Here is a 16,331-nt window from a genome sequence, read left to right as displayed (position 1 = left end):
TGAAGTCCTTCTGAAGACCTTCTGGTCAAGGGTCATCTCCAATTGATTGACTGATGATCACTTTTAAATTGTGAAAACCGTTCGTAGCAATGCGTATGACCCAGAGAATCCTCTCCATAAGCTTGTTTCAAAAGCTGAAACATTTCTGTGAAAATTTTCCCCACTTTTACGCAAAATTTTATGTTGGTTGTAAATTTTATTTGTAAAATCTCTACTAACACTTAAGCACAATGCTCTCAAATAACAATAACAGGAAAACTAAACCAGATATCAACAATACAACAATATGTGGTTATGTAGGAGGTTAAGCTGAACACAGTGCTGCCAACCACACGACACTAAATACCTCTGTTGGCATGTAATTAAAAATGTTTGGTTATTTTCTGAACAGACCTCATATCTGTAGAACATTCTCCAACACATCTAACTGCAGGTGAATAGGAAGATGATACAATTTACCAAAGTTCAAATGAAGAGCAAGGTGACTGATCCTACTTTTAAAGCAAGTTCTTCTTCCTGTGAACTTTATCTTAAGGTAACTCAAGATGATTTAAACAACCTTGTTTGAAATTGTCCAAAATAAAACAGGCTGACCCTTTCGGTTGTAAACTGAACGGCTAGTATCTCGTTCAAAATGGCACTAAAGTGAGTTTTTTGTAACCATCAGGAAGCATTTCAAGGTTCTTACTCTAAAGAAAATGATTAGGTGTACTGGAATAAGAGCTGTGATGGATATACTTTGTCACACACATAAAACAGCCAAATGGATTAGTCACTGATTTTTTAAAAACTGAAGGCTGTCCTTTTGCACCTTTTGTCCTTTTGAAGGCATCCTTTTTGTGGTAATCAATTTCCTTCCTTGTTGTTAGTTTATGCAATTAACATGAAAGAAAATTACAAAAATATTAAAATCCTGTTGGAAAAAATTCAGTATGACAAGTACTGTTGGACTACATATTACAGTTTAATCACTGTCTTATTAATGGGTTTGCAGTTTGGCTATAGTAAATTTTTTTTGCGAGTAGGATGGCATGGATAAGAAAAATCATTTCCCTCTAGAAGGAATGGCCAAAGTGTGAATCACTTATGTTTGGATAGGAAAATGTGGTACATCCCTCATTCATCAGCTCTCAAGGATCCTTCTATTCCACACTTCATATAAAATTATGGTTTTTCAAAACCTTAATCACAGCAATGAATAAAAATATTGCTTCATTTCATTATTTATATGAAAACTTTCTTGGTGTTAGTAATGCTTAAATCAAGAAAGAGATTTTTTGGGAACTCCAAATGAGTACTTTAACGTAAGATGTTACATTTAAAAATCTACTAAAACCAGCCAAATTAAAAAAACTATAATCATTCAAAAGTATTATGAAAAATCTTTTAGGAATTATTTTGTGATTTTTAGGAAATTGCAAAGCCTGGAACTACCATGAGATTGTCAGTGAACTGTTACGATCATACAAAGATGTAAGATGAGATATATTCTTCAAAATTCATTTTAGACTTCCACATGGATTACTTGCCAAGAAATCTTGATGCAGTCAATGATGAACACAGGAGGAATTTTCACCAAACATTACTGCCATAGAAAAGAGGTACCAGCAACAATGGAATACATGAATGCTTGCTGATTACTGTTCGATGCTTAAGAGTATTTCCAGATCCCATTTTACGCACACAAAAACCACCAAAACATAGATGAGTAATGTCATATGTATGTAAACATTCAGATTTTATTCATATTTAACTTGTACGTCACAATAAAAACAAATTTGAATTTGATCTGAAAAATGTATTATTCCTTATTGTGCAAAAAATGATTTTCATGTTTCCTAATGAATCAAACAGTCATAGTGAAGTTAGAAAGGGAAACACTAACGTAACAATTTAAAAGTATGCAAGGTAAGGATGATATTTTCTTTTGCTCAATTAAAATCTAATCAGAGAGTAAATCCAGGTAGCTGCTAATAAAAGGCAACGATACTGTGTGTGTGTAATGGAACTTAAGTGAATAACATCCAGTATACCAATGGTATGGTGTTGTTTAGAGACAATTTTATACAGAATTATTGCTTGTTCTAGACAATTCAATCAGATGGAATTCAGTATGGATTTAAAATAAATAAAATTAATGTTGTAGGCAATATTACCCAACTGAACACCATTTGAAGACAATTACATTATCAGGAAGGTAGAAAAAAAGAAGTAATTTCTTCAGGATTTGAATAAAGGCATGAATAAGATAGGAAGAAATCATCAAGATGAGATGTGATTTACAATTTCTTCAAATAAAAGAGACTTCTTTTAAAAGAAGTACATAAAATCAAATTTACATCTCATCAAAATCAACTCAACATTATAGTTAAAATTTTTCCTGTCATACAATAACAGGTTTTTCTTTCAAAAGATTTCTCAAAATCTATTGATTCCCAGACCTTTACCCGACCAAAAAAAGCCACAAAACTATTCTAGTCAAAGAAACAAACAATGACACATCATTTGAAGTTGAACAGGAATAATAAAACGAGTTTTTCAGTGTGCTCAGAAAGCTGCTGTGCACTGGAATTATGGAAGTGTTATGAAACTTTATTAATTATGACTTTGTATTTTTTTAACTCATTACTTTATAAACTGGAAGAGTTTATAAAAAGTATTAAAAATGATCTCCTCCTACATCAATTAAACACTGCACACGTTTCAATTTGTTTTTAAACACTTCAAGCAGCTGATGTATTGGAATGTCTCGGTTGTATGGATTACAGTGGTTTTTTGTTCATAAACTGTGTGTGACCTGTTGGAATACTTTGACTGTTTCACTGCCCCCCATAGAAAGTAATCTGGGGAAGTCAGATTGGGCGATTGTACAGGCCACTAACCAATCAAAATGATTCACTCATCAAAGACATTTCATAAAAAAGTCATTGACCTGTTAGCTGTGCGCATTGTGGTGCCGTCTTGTAGAAACCAACTGCGATTGATTTCCACTTCTGTTAGCTGACAAATGAAGTTTGTTAAAACAGCATGATCACCATTAACTGCACTTTCAAAAAAGGTTGGACTCATAATGTATGTTCTACTCAGATTGACCCAGACTCCAATTTATGCTTCATGTAATTCATGTGGGTTAGTTGTCAACTACAGTTGTGTATTTTGTTAATTAATATACCCTCCCAGATAAAACCACGCTTTATCTGTAAATAACAAAATGTCAAGGATACCTATAAAATTTTGGTTAACAAAACATTTAAACCATTGACAATAATTTAGTCTTTTGGCATGATCTGTAGATTTCAGTTCTTTAACACACATTACTTTGTAGCGGAAAAGTTTCAGTTCTTTACTTACAGCCTTATGTGCAGTAGCAAGTCTGATATCTTGCTGCTGTGTCAACTTATGCATTAACTTTAATGGACTTTTGGCCATAGCATCTGAAATATCAAGCAGCTTCTGTTCGTTTAGTTTAGGTGATCTTTCACTTCGATCAGCATCTTCAACAGAGCCAACTGCCCAAAATTTTTTGTCACCTTCACAAAAGTCGTGTTACAACAAGAAAAATATGTTCCTCTATCGAAATAAACATTGTTTCTCACAAATATTGATTCCAATAAATGAAACAACACTGAACGAAGCACGTTCAATTACAAATCAACAATGACATCATAGTTTATTATTGAGCAATGCTCAATGAACCCACAGGGCAACCAACCTAATGCCAAAAGAACAAAATGCGCTACATAATTCTAAAGCATACTGCACAGCAACTTTCCAATCACACTTGTAGAATTTCATACCAAAATAGAGGATAAATAACCATGTTTTAACAATTAAAGCTATAAGTAATTAGTTGATATATATATATACATATAAAGTTAAGATTCACTTACTTATTTAAATAATGAATTTAATTGATATAATGTATAAAGCCTAGGCTAATAGATAAAAAAATAATAAAATAAATCTTCATGCTATGTATCTCAATTTTACATACAAAATAACAAATTAAAAAGAAAAAACAAAGAACAGTGTTAAGCACTGCAAATGATATTTGTAACATTTTTCTGTATAAACTCTATTCATGGGAACTGAGTGTTGTTAAATCTTTTTACCCAGGTAATTAAAAAAATCTGCTATCCTTCATATGTGGTACTGGAGATATAATTTAATAACTCTAGGCAAGGTTAGTTATGTGAATGAATTTCCTGTAAAGATCTGATAAATATGTCCTAAAGTATAGAGTGGAGTGAATGGTTGACATTTTTGGGGGAAACAGTTTAACAAAAATATCAGAATAAACCTTTATTATTATAATAATATATTACATACTTGCTGTGGAATCTAATACAGTAGACTTGTCTGATTTATTTTTAAAAGTTTTGAACAGACTTACTTAAAGAACATTTCAATGAATAATTTAATGGGAATAAAATAAATTTGATAAATGTTATAATTACAAGAAACTTAATTTAAAAAAAAGGGGATGGTTGAATTTTCACAGATGCCGTGCAATATGGGCAGGAAGTTTCCTTTACATTACTTATGAAATTATTAGGATAGGTGCAGTCTAGCTTCTATGGATCTAGAACATGTGTAGGTTCCACCTTGTTCAAAGCACAGCTATATGCGCCTCAATGTTCAGTTGTTCATTAGAAATAGTACATCAGGGGTAATGATTTCAAATTCTGACCGAACAGTGACTTGGAGCTGCTCGTTGTTGACGTATCTGCATTTTCAATCTCTTTTTTTTTTTACAATACCCCAGAATGCATTATCAGGTATGGTGAGGTCAGGGCTTACTTCATGCTGACAAAGGGAATGGAGCCAGTAACCAGTCTTCTGACTCACGTCCAATCCAGCAATGAAAAATTTCATTGAGGTGTCTGTGGACATTCAAAGGAAAATGCGCTGGAACAAAGTTATTGATCCCTTTTTTCCGTTAATTCTGGAAGAAACCACTTCTCAGATAACTGTTTTGATTAACTGCACTGTAGAAAAAATAATGACCAAGGAGATTCAGCTACCATCCCAGCCCAAATCATAACATGAGGTACATGGTGTTCGATTTCTTCACAATTAAATGAGGATTGCCTACACCCAGAAAAATATTTCGGTTACAAGTTTAAAAAAATTGCACACTCGTCTGAAAAGTTGATGTTCTTTTTATTATTTGTTCTTGGAAAGTGTTCAAGCAATAATGACATGCATAAAAAAATCGATAGAATTGTCAACTTATTAACAGTGGCTGGATGAAACAAATCCTTCTGCATACAATCTCGCATTGTCGATCTTGGAATGCCTAACTCTGCAGAATGTTTGTGTGTTGATTTCATCAGTGATTGTCGAATCTGTGCCTCCACAGCAGAGCACATTTCTTGGCGTGAGTGCTCAGCCTCCCACTGTATGGCGCATCAACAACACAACACTTCCTATTGCAAAAGCACTCTTCTCACATGTCAGTAACGTTTGCTATGATGGTGATGATTTCCCAAAATGCACAAAGAAGTCATTCATAATGTTCTTCAATGTTTTACCAGTTTGTGGATATTCGTGGACCCACACACAAGCTAACAAATGTTCTTCGACAGTGAATGCATTTGCATCTGCCATCGTCTATACTTGACTATGACTAAGGTCATCCCATCATGAATAAACACATAAACACACTGGACGATCCCCACCACAGCTTATCCTCTATCTTTTCTAGCAGCAGTAAAGCCTGATTAAGTTGGATTTATTACATTCCAGCACAGAATCATAACATTAATGGTATAATTACTTTTAGCGAGAAAAAAAAACAAAAGATATACCCAGAAATATAAAATAGTTTTTATATTACCCATACACTTTTGTCTTATCGTCTACAATATTTCATCATCATTTGCATGGATCAAAACTTTCTGGTAGACTGGCACACAACTGTCTTTCTGCTACTAGGTCAAGTTTCAGAACGAAATTGTGGCGACATGATAATTCTTAATTTATTTATTAGGAATACATGATATGAACCCATTGAAATCCCAGAATCTTCTGCTTTCTCTTGAACTGTTAAACATTGATTTGACCTCAACATATCATTCATTTGGGCAATGTGGAACATTTATATAATTATAATGTCCACTTACAAACATTCATTAATAGTAACTATGTTTAAGCGCTTTCAGAGATTATTACTCCATCCTCAGGAACAATGATGTAATATATATTATAAATACTTACTTCACACATATTAATAAGTGTAATAAATAAATATAACAATTGATCGTAAAAGAGGAAAAATAAAGTTAACATTATCCATCATGTCAGTGAGGTCACAACTGTCATGTTTATTAGTATGAAAGTTTTAGTTAAGATTCAAAATTATTGTTTAATATTTGTTTGAATGCCGGCCTCTGTGGCACAAGTGGTAGTGTCTCGGCCTTTCATCCGGAGGTCCCGGGTTCAAATCCTGGCCAGGCAAGGTATTTTCACACGTGCTAATAATTTATCTCATCCTCTGAAGCAATATCTAACAGTAAATTATATATTAAACTATAAGTTACAGGGGAGATAAACTTTACCATGTGAATGCAACTGCAGCAGCACCATCTTTTCCCATCGGGAAACGACTTTGAAGGAAATGAAGCTGACAAAAATATTTTTTTAAATCACTGCATCCATTAACATCTCTAGCTGGGCGCACAGCAGTGGCACGCAAAGTTTCTAGATTGTGTATCTCAGTTGAGTATGCCTCCGGATCTTCATGATAAAAATCATGAATATACTGAAATATAATAAAATAAAGTAATAAACCAATAAAATGAAAACCTCTATTAATATATATTATACAGATATCAAATTCAACAGATCTGATGATAAAATAAAAAAAACCATTTCCATGTCATGATTTGGAGTACTAACTGCCAGACAAATATGAAAGGATAATGTTTAATTTCAGATGTTCATTGACGTATCCTAATAACTAAGCAACAGTTGGAATAAAGAGCTAAAATCAGTTGAGTAGATTCACCCGTTGACAATTGCTCATGACAACTTCTTTTCACACTGAACATCTATCTGCATTAGTCTGTAGGTAGTCTTTCAAAATAAAACTAAGCTATCATTTGCAATGCAGTAAACTAAACTAAATTTGTGTTAATTTGTGAACTAGAAAAACAATTTTTTTTACTCCCTTCAATTAAAAGGTGTCCCTATATGGTGTAAATGTCATTTGATTTGAAGCATACCTGTAATTCTACTAAAATTGATTAAATTTTATAAAAAGAATAATTTATGGTGGAGAATACTAGTTTAACAGAATTGAAAAAATTTTACAGTAATAGATAATGTCTTAAAAATGCACTCTTGTAACATAAAAAAACATTTAATCTATAATTTCAAATAAAATTAAATTTTCTAGCAAGAAAAAGACACTGGAATGATTCTAAACCAAAAGATAGAATTTACGTGACCAAAATAACATAAATTAAAATGTTTGCAACACTTCATTAATCAATATGCGATTCCTTTTTCTAACCTTATCCCATATAAATATAATTCTTATCTAATTGATTAATTTATATACTATCGTAAAAAATGTTTACTATATAAATTAAAATAGGAAAAAGACAATATACAAAATATTTTGCTAACTGAACTTAACGATTAAGCTGTACTGAGAGACCTATGATTCTACAATGCTTGCTATAACAAAATGTGCTTAAAAATAAGTATACCAAACAAAACGCAATTCACTGATTATGATAAACAGCATAATACTGGTTAGTTTTTAATTGTTGATCAATGTTTAAAAACATTACTAGTAAAAGTTTGAACATAAATATTCAAATTACAATCACAAACCTCTTTAACTTGAAAATAAACTCAGTAAATATGATATACATTAGTAGAATGTAAATAAAATAACGTTTATGTGTAGAAACATTAAGAGTAACTATAGCCTACGTAATGGATAAGCTAAAATAACCTAATTAACAAATTCTTTGTATATATACATGACAACAGACACATGATTATCTATATAAAAAATGAAACCATCAAATAAAAAACAAAAACTAAACATACAGGGCGTAAAATACAAACGTACTTGTTTCAGTTTTCCGAAGTCGGTAGGTGGACGATCCGGGCTAATTTTTAGTTCAAAAGAAATCATAGGAAGCCGTGGAACGGCCTCCATTTTTAAAACTAAAAAATAACACAATTAAAGTATTTGAAATATTAGAAAAAATGTATGTTGCACAACTTTCGAATTCTCATAACCATACAAGCACAGAATAAAACGCTGATTACTTCAGCCCTACTGTCATTCAACTTACTCACAGCCTGTTAAATTTCATTATTCCTAGTAAAATTCGTTAATCATTTAATTTAATTACGTTATATATTCTGAAGCAAGGCTGTATATTTTATTCTTAATAAAAGTAAAATATAACATTAAAACATAAATTTAAAAAAGTTCTTAAAAAAAATTTAAAAACTACTGAAGAATTTGTATGTTGAGCTTTATTTACAAGGATAACTTTTTCATTTCATTCTGATTTGCAGTTTGAAGACAATTTTGAAAAACAGCTTGAAAGATGTTTCGTCGCAATATTATAGCAGGTTTTTTTAATTGGGAACAGATGTAAGTAAATGATGATAATCTCAGAAAATAATTTAAATAAATACTAACACCTGAGACGAATTATAAATTTATTAAAAAAGATATTATTTAAAAAATATTTTTCAAGTTTATTTTTTAAGTATATGTGAAGTGTGGATCCAGAAAATGTTTTTCTAATTAAAAGGTCTTTGTCAATGTTGTTTCATGTGGGATTAACACATAAAACAATAGTATTAAAGGTTGATTATATTATATCTGGTACAATAATGGCATTACATGTGTCATAATCAAGGCTACATACCCACATTCATTGACTTACTACAAAATAGTCACAGAACAAAACCAAAATCTCACCTGGTGACATAAATACCTAATGCTCCCAAAAGCTGCAGCATTTTTGCTTTATACAAGTGCATGACATCAGAATGCCGTGATTGTCTTGAATTATTTCAAGACATCAATGATTGTATTATTTGCCCTACTTTCTCCATACTGAAAGGCAATTCATCTTATATTTAATATAATAATAGCCAGTGTTTTAATATTGAATCTAGTAAAATCAAATGAATGAAATATAGTGCTCATCTTGTGTATCATGAAATAGATTAGGAGAATCAAATTGACTATTTTTTAAGCTTTCCACTACTGGATTTTCATAAAGTGTTCTGTTCAACTAAGTTTTAATTTCATTTTTTCAGTTTTTCTTAACGTGTGTAAAATGAATATATCATCATACCCATGATCTTTAACTATCTATATCCATAATCTCTAACTCTTAATATTAGGTGGTTACTGAGAAACAAATTACGTAATGAAGGGCTAAACTTAACGAATATCAGTACATAAAATCAGATAAGATTAGTGCATAAAACTATAATTTCTTTTGGGGTGGAGGGAGATGGAAATGCATTAATGCACAGAGTACCAGACTACCACTACTGGTCTTATCAAACCGCTAACAGTGGACCAACTAAAACCAACCCACTTTCTACCAAGACTAAGCACAGAACCATTTTACACATTACTTCCAGCCAAGTCTTCCTACCCTAGCCTGAGAAGGTCGCTAACTAATTTTCAACTAGCTCAGGACTATCCAGTCACACTTCTCGGTCCAGAAAATGTCCTGATGAATTGAGCTACGCTCTTCCAGCTGCTCAGATCACAAAGCATCATCACAACCATGTTGGGGGGCTCAGTATTCCGAGATCCACCTCTACTGTCCCTCGATCTGCTGCCCACCAGAGCAATAAAGGCAGTCGGGGATTAGCGCTTTCACTATGGAATGGAAATAAGAATGGAAGTATCTGTGACTCATTAAAAACTGGGTCACATAGTACTCTAACTTTCTATGCCACCGCTCTGTCCATGATCTGATCAGAGGGATCAGCCTTACAGCCCATCGTCTTCTGGTCTCATGGTTCCAGGTCTCTTGCCGGTCAAGGAACGTGCAAGTCCGTCCCTCCCTGGCGATGGTTTTGCGGTCTTCATCTGCCTATCGCCTCCTGTAGGCCGCCTAGCGCTTCCTTGCTAAAAAAGCAATAGGTATAACGCCGGAAACCACCAGAACGCCAGGCTCGGAAACCGCCCCATATGCGGAAGCGACTCGCAAGGGAGCGATGCGTAGCACCCGAGCAAACCGCTTCCGGTTTCACTTGAATCTTAACGCCTGGGTCCAATTTCCGGCCCGTACAAGAAGACAGGATGCATCGTGGACATAAGCCGCCTGTTGGCCTACGGTTCACCTACATTTGCCATGAGTCGGCTGAGAGCAGCTACGGCTGTTGCGGATTTGTCGGCAGCTCTCCGTAACTGCTCAGCAAAGCTGAGTTTCCAGTCAATCATCATACCGAGATACTTCGCGGCCAGCTTGGTCTCGACAACCTCATCCCCAAACCGCAAGTGGAGGAGGATGTGAATAACGCTCGGCTGAGCCTCAGTTCGGAGCGCTCCACGTCGCGGTCTGCAAAAAGAAACGCAAAGTCGTCAGCGTAGCCAAACCAAGGCTGACAGCGTTCCAGAGGTCGGGGCCGAGGATCGATGCCCCAACGACGTAATCGTGACCAACTGCGCCTTCCCTGACGTGATCGTCGTTCTATGCCAGCCTGCCGCAGTCTCGTAGATGAGACTGCGGTTCCACTGTTATGCTCTACCATTCTGAGGAGGTATTGAGGCATGTGAAACAAATGCTCCAGTGCCCGAAGCATATCACACCACCGTGCAGAGTTGAAAGAATTTATCACATCCAACGTAACGAAAAGGACCCCACGGAGCGAAAAATGATTGTGGTCTTCTGCTCGCCACATTGCCCCAACAAACTCTTGGACTGCATCTAGGGTCGACCGACCCTGCCGGAAACCGTATTGGTTGGGCGACAGGCCACTTGCCTGATTCATCGCCACAACCAGTCTCTCCCCTAATAGCTTCTCCATTACCTTCCCACCTGTGTGTGAAGCATACACAACGGGCGGTGACGGATCCGGACGGCGACTAGGGTCGCCGACTCCGGGTCTCCTTTGTCCTTGAGGATCAGCACAAGACACGTGGTCTTGCATCTATTCCATCTGGTGCTGAAGGGCCCACCTTCCAGACATGCTTTGTACATGTCTAGAAGCAGACGAGCCTGCAACGCATCACCAGCTTGAGGACCTTTCCCGGTATGCCGTCGGGACCAGGGGTTTTTCTGACCTTCAGAGACTACAGGACTTCCTCCAGTTCCTCCGTAGAGAAGAGCGGGTAGTCGCTCTAGTTACCAAAGTCCTGCTCGAACCGAGTGGCCTGTGAACAACTTCTTAACGACGTGACTCCGCTTTAGGCTCGTCTAGTGAAGCTGGTAAGCGCGAGACGCCCAATCGCCGAATCACTATCTTGTAGTCCAGCCCCCAAGGGTCTACATCCACGGTCTCCGTCAGTTCTAGTCAATGCGTTTCTTGCTCATGTTGATCGCCCGACGGAGCCGCTTCTTTGCCGCCTTTTGTTCAGCTGACCTGGCGTTCGCGTCGGTGCGATTCCTTTGCACGTTGCACTGCTCGTCTCAGCCGAATATATTTTCGGCTGAGACTGAAAATCAACCCCGCAATCTTTGATGTTCACTAGTAAACGTGTGACTAAAAGATTGAACTTGGGAAGGAATTGGTTCTTACGTATTTTTTTATATAATTATAGTCTTAATATTTTAATTTATTTTGATATTTTATTACATTTTGATAAATATGTTTCTGTGTTTTAAATTTTTTAACAAGTTTTGAAGTCTTTTTAATACATTAGTTGTAAGTATTTTTAAGTGGCAATGGCCCTTTACACTCTTGTTATCTTGTGTTTTCTTTTGGGGATTTGAAAACATTTAACAAGTTTATTTATTAGACGATCTATACTGACAAGACTAGTCTTCTGACTATGTCGCTAGTGTTTTTTATCAGGGTGAAAGAAATATTTTTTTTTTCCCTTTTCGTTTTGACATGGAAATTGGCTAATGACCATAATAGTTGATGTCCCTGAAACCTCAAAAAAAAATAAAAAATAATAATAATATTAACATAATTATAAATTTAAAGGAACAGAATCATTGAAATAAAAATCGCTAAGTATGCAATTACTGGTGAATGAAGTGACTAACACAAAGAATTTACATTGAAATCACAAGACTATTAAAAAATTAAATAAACAATATGATGTTTTCTAAACAAGTGTAATTGGAGTAAAGGAAAAAATACATTTTAATGGGTAGTAAGTTATCTAATAGAATGGATATCAACTGAATAAATAGTTCATTTTCAGAAGAGAGCAGCCAATTCTAGAAACAAGTATTTCAATTATTTATAGCAGTGATACAAAATCTGTTGATCACGCTACTCATTATTTTATCAAACTAAAACTAATTACTTTTCTAAGTGACAAAGAAGTTGAAGGAGTAATATAAATACCTAAAGGTAGAATTGCATTTATTGTGGAACATGTATATTGAAAATTAGAGAAGTGAAAATAATGAAATCTTATGTCAAACAATATATGTTAGTCAAACTTTACACTAGGCCAATTTGTAGTTATCTTGGTCTCCAACAGCCAACCAGTGCTGGTCCATGATTTTTCTATGTTCATACAAGGTAAATTCATTTTGATATTGTTCAGTAGTTTTAATTAAATTTTACAGGGAAGCTCAAATTAATTAATGTTACTCCTAGTTTTTTGAACAATTAGCAGAAGTAAAATAATTTCTTTCACACAATTATGTCTACTACTTTTATTTCACAGAAAAGCAATTTTGAATAATTTAAAATAAGCATAAGTAAATTTAATAATTCATCATATTCTTATGAAAGCTTTTCTAGAAGAAAGAGAAAGTATCTATGTGTAAATAGTCATCTAACATAACAGATACTGTCAACCATTCAAATATTGAAACTTCATTATCTGATAATATTTTTGATATTTCTTTGTTTGAAATTTGTCAATTGTTGATGTGTAATATTGAGAACAAATTGTGTCTAGAAGTTGTTGTTTCTTGCATTCATCTGGCCAAAACACCATGTAACATATCAGTAAGATTTGATAACTTTGCTAGACACTTCTCAATCAATCTTCTTTTGAAGTTGAGCTTGATTTGTGTGCTCAATTTTGGATTGTTGCACTCATTGAACAACAGGTAATTTGAAAAGTTTTTTTTTTTTACGAGACCAATATTATTCTGTTGTGAATTTTTAAGTAATAAGAAAATAAAAAAATAACCCTGAATTTTGTAATCCTAGTTTAAGACTATAAATAATATTTGCTCAAATAACTTCCAGTATTACCTTCTAAATTTTTTTATTTTTGTACTTATTTATTATGTTCACAAATTTTCTTCAATATTTCATCTTTATTATTTTGTAAGTATTAATATGAGCCTTAACTACTTCTAAAATGTTTTTTTTTTCATATGTTACAATTAAGTACAGTAATTTGCAAAACTGCTCTGATCACTGTGTTACTATAGTTTCCCTTGATCCATTCAGTCAAGTGCTGGGACACTTCCTTTGTTTTATCATGGAGTAGAATAGTTATCTATCCTGATGTGATCTATTAATCTGTACTGATTTGAAAAGAGATATATTTCTTTGATGATATATTTCAAGAGATAATACTAGGATTTATATTACTTGTACTCATGAAGTAAATTTGAAACCCCTGTTGTATGATAACACCCAACTTCTTCATTTAAAAAGTACTTTCCCTCCGCTTAGAATAAATTAATACTCTATAATATAGTTGTTATATTATTGTACAATTTATTTCATATATGTGATTGGTTTTGTACAGAGTGTTCGGAAAGTTGCTGTGCACTGGAATTATGGAAGTGTAATGACAAAACTTTATTAATTATTACTTTATATATTTATTTCATTGTTTTATACAAACGGATATTACAATAACAGGAATAATTTATTAAAACTTGTGGTTTTTAGTTTGTCAATCATGCGTGATCTGTTGTGGTACGTTGCTTGTTTTGCTGCCCCCCATCCCAAAAAATAATCTGGGGGAGTACTAACTTATGCACTGACTTTGACGGACATTCAGCCATAGCATCCGAAATATCAAGCAGCTTCTGTTCGTTTAATTTAGGTCATCTTCCTCCACTTGATCACCATATTCAACAGAATCTGTTGCCTGAGATTTTTTGATAAGAGTTCGAACTGCATTGTGAGGAGGAACTTTACAGTACTTACTCTATTTGGAAACTTTACAGAAAACTTGTGCTTCACTAAATCAGTATACCTTTACGAAAGACATGTTTAATGAAAAAATGCATTCTTCTACCATAAGAACCATTACGTGTCTTGCAACTATTGATTCTGATAAATGAAACAACATGAAACAAAATGAAGCACGCTTAATCACAACTCAACAACTGATGTCTTGTGTTGTTACTGAGCAATGCCCAAAAAATCCACAGAGCAACCTACCTAATGCTGAAAGAACAGAATGCATCACATAATTCTAAAGCATACACACAACGACTTTCTGAATGAACTGTATTTTTTAGTTGAGTCACATTATACAGTAAAAGCTGAGGGAGGTAATAAATGACCTTTTACAACAAAACAATATTTTATTGACTTGTCTTGGATTTATATAAAATGTGACTAGTTTATGATCTATTTTTTATAGTAATGCTGAATGTTACATTCACCTGATGTGCATGATATGCTGATGTAGAAGAGTATATTTCAATTCTGTGAAGAAGGCAACAGAAAACCTTGTTACTCCTAAGTTTTCCTAGTAAGCCTAGTATGGGATGCTTGTTATTCATAATAATGGCTATGCTGTTTTATTGAATGACTTTCTTTATCTTATGTCATCTACAGCATCCTATTTAACACCTAATATACACACATTCTATATTTGGTAAATTTTTGTAGCACTAAAGAGTTTCTCTTTTTCTTTTAGAATTCATTTATTTTACAGTAAATTGTTTATTTTATTAACTGGAAAATCTTGAAAATAAATATAATTTGAAAAAGATATGTAAGTTATATTCATCTTATGTTTCAGTTGCTTTCAGGATAATGTTTTTAAAGATATCTTTATGTTTTCTTCACAAAGCCTATTTCTTTAAAGAAATATGTTGGCATCAAGTATAGACAAATATTTAATGATTTTAGATTATTTAACTTATGTATAAAAAATTATTTAAGTTATACATAAGAGATTGAGTTCCCTCTAATTAACTAATGTTTTATCTATATAATTAAATATAGTTTTCAGCATCCTTGTTTAACATTAATAAATAACATGTATTTTTATGTAGTGGTTTAAGATTTATGGTTTATGATTTAAGGTTTATGTAGTTTTAAGAGAAGTTTAACAACTTCTCTTTTTTATTTATTAACCTTGTACATTAACTAATGTTAATGAGAGATGAAGCCAAGCCTGAGAATGTATCAAATCCAGAAAATTTTGGAAGAAAGCAGACACGCTATCACTCCACAAGATTGGTCAATAATATTTGAGACATTGCAGTCCTTCCAGCTAATTTTGTTAATGCTGCTCTGAGTCTTTTTTATAGTTTTTCTAGATCCTTCTAGGAAAATGCTGGACCAATACCATTTGTTTTCCATGGATTAGCATACCTATCCATTCTTAAAGTAGATGTGTTTAATGTATTATTATGAACTGATCAGAATAAAATATTCATTTATTTATTGTTAAATTCTTCTTGAAGGCTATTGTGCTATTTATTTGAGGCTTATTGTAGAGACTGAACACTAGGATGCATATGTTTAATTGTACGTTCTATAAAGTTGACTAAAAGAATGCATTTTTAAACAAACATCAATGTCAAATTGGACGTAGAAATTCTAAACAATACTAGAAAACCAATAATATTGTTGGAACCTGGTTTGGCACTTACAGCCTTCAGTTAGCTCATCATAGTTCAACTAATATCAGTCACATAAAAGTTAGAAACACTAAAAAATATTTAAAAATACAATAAACAAAATTAGAAAATTTACATTTTTAAGCTTTTTGTGTTATCCCTTTCTTTTTATAATTTAAAATTATTTCTAAAGTGGTATTTATTTACAATGGAAAATCTGTATATTAAACATGAATACTGTAAAGATTAATTAATTTATATTAATTATTTGCTGTATTAATAATGAAATATATATACAATTAAATAATTAGAATAAAGGAGAAACTGATCACAGGTTAAACAGTAGTTAGCTGATAAGTTCCTTATTCCAGTTATATA

General features: G+C 33.2%; 1 protein-coding gene and 1 long non-coding RNA gene across 3 annotated transcripts in view; one reads left to right on the top strand and one right to left on the bottom strand.

Moving 5' to 3' along the window:
• Positions 1-8,310, bottom strand: part of mop (tyrosine-protein phosphatase non-receptor type protein myopic) — a 97,495-nt gene extending 89,185 nt beyond the window's left edge. The window contains exons 1-2 of the mRNA XM_075355414.1: positions 8,087-8,310; positions 6,561-6,763 (exon numbers count right to left, since the gene is read on the bottom strand). Coding sequence (XP_075211529.1) covers positions 6,561-6,763; positions 8,087-8,176 — 293 coding nt within the window. The 5' untranslated portion in view covers positions 8,177-8,310. The remainder of the gene's footprint in view (positions 1-6,560; positions 6,764-8,086) is intronic.
• A 211-nt stretch (positions 8,311-8,521) lies between these two features.
• LOC142318852 (uncharacterized) overlaps positions 8,522-16,331 on the top strand; it is a 52,932-nt gene continuing 45,122 nt past the window's right edge. For both annotated transcript variants that reach the window (XR_012755053.1, XR_012755054.1), the window contains exon 1: positions 8,522-8,623. This is a non-coding gene — a long non-coding RNA (uncharacterized LOC142318852). The remainder of the gene's footprint in view (positions 8,624-16,331) is intronic.

The sequence above is a fragment of the Lycorma delicatula genome, chromosome 2, assembly GCF_047948215.1.
Source record: "Lycorma delicatula isolate Av1 chromosome 2, ASM4794821v1, whole genome shotgun sequence".
In the NCBI taxonomy this organism is placed as follows: Eukaryota; Metazoa; Arthropoda; class Insecta; order Hemiptera; family Fulgoridae; genus Lycorma; species Lycorma delicatula.
The sequence above is the reverse complement of the archived record's forward strand: the minus strand, read 5'-3'. Positions and strand labels throughout refer to the sequence as shown.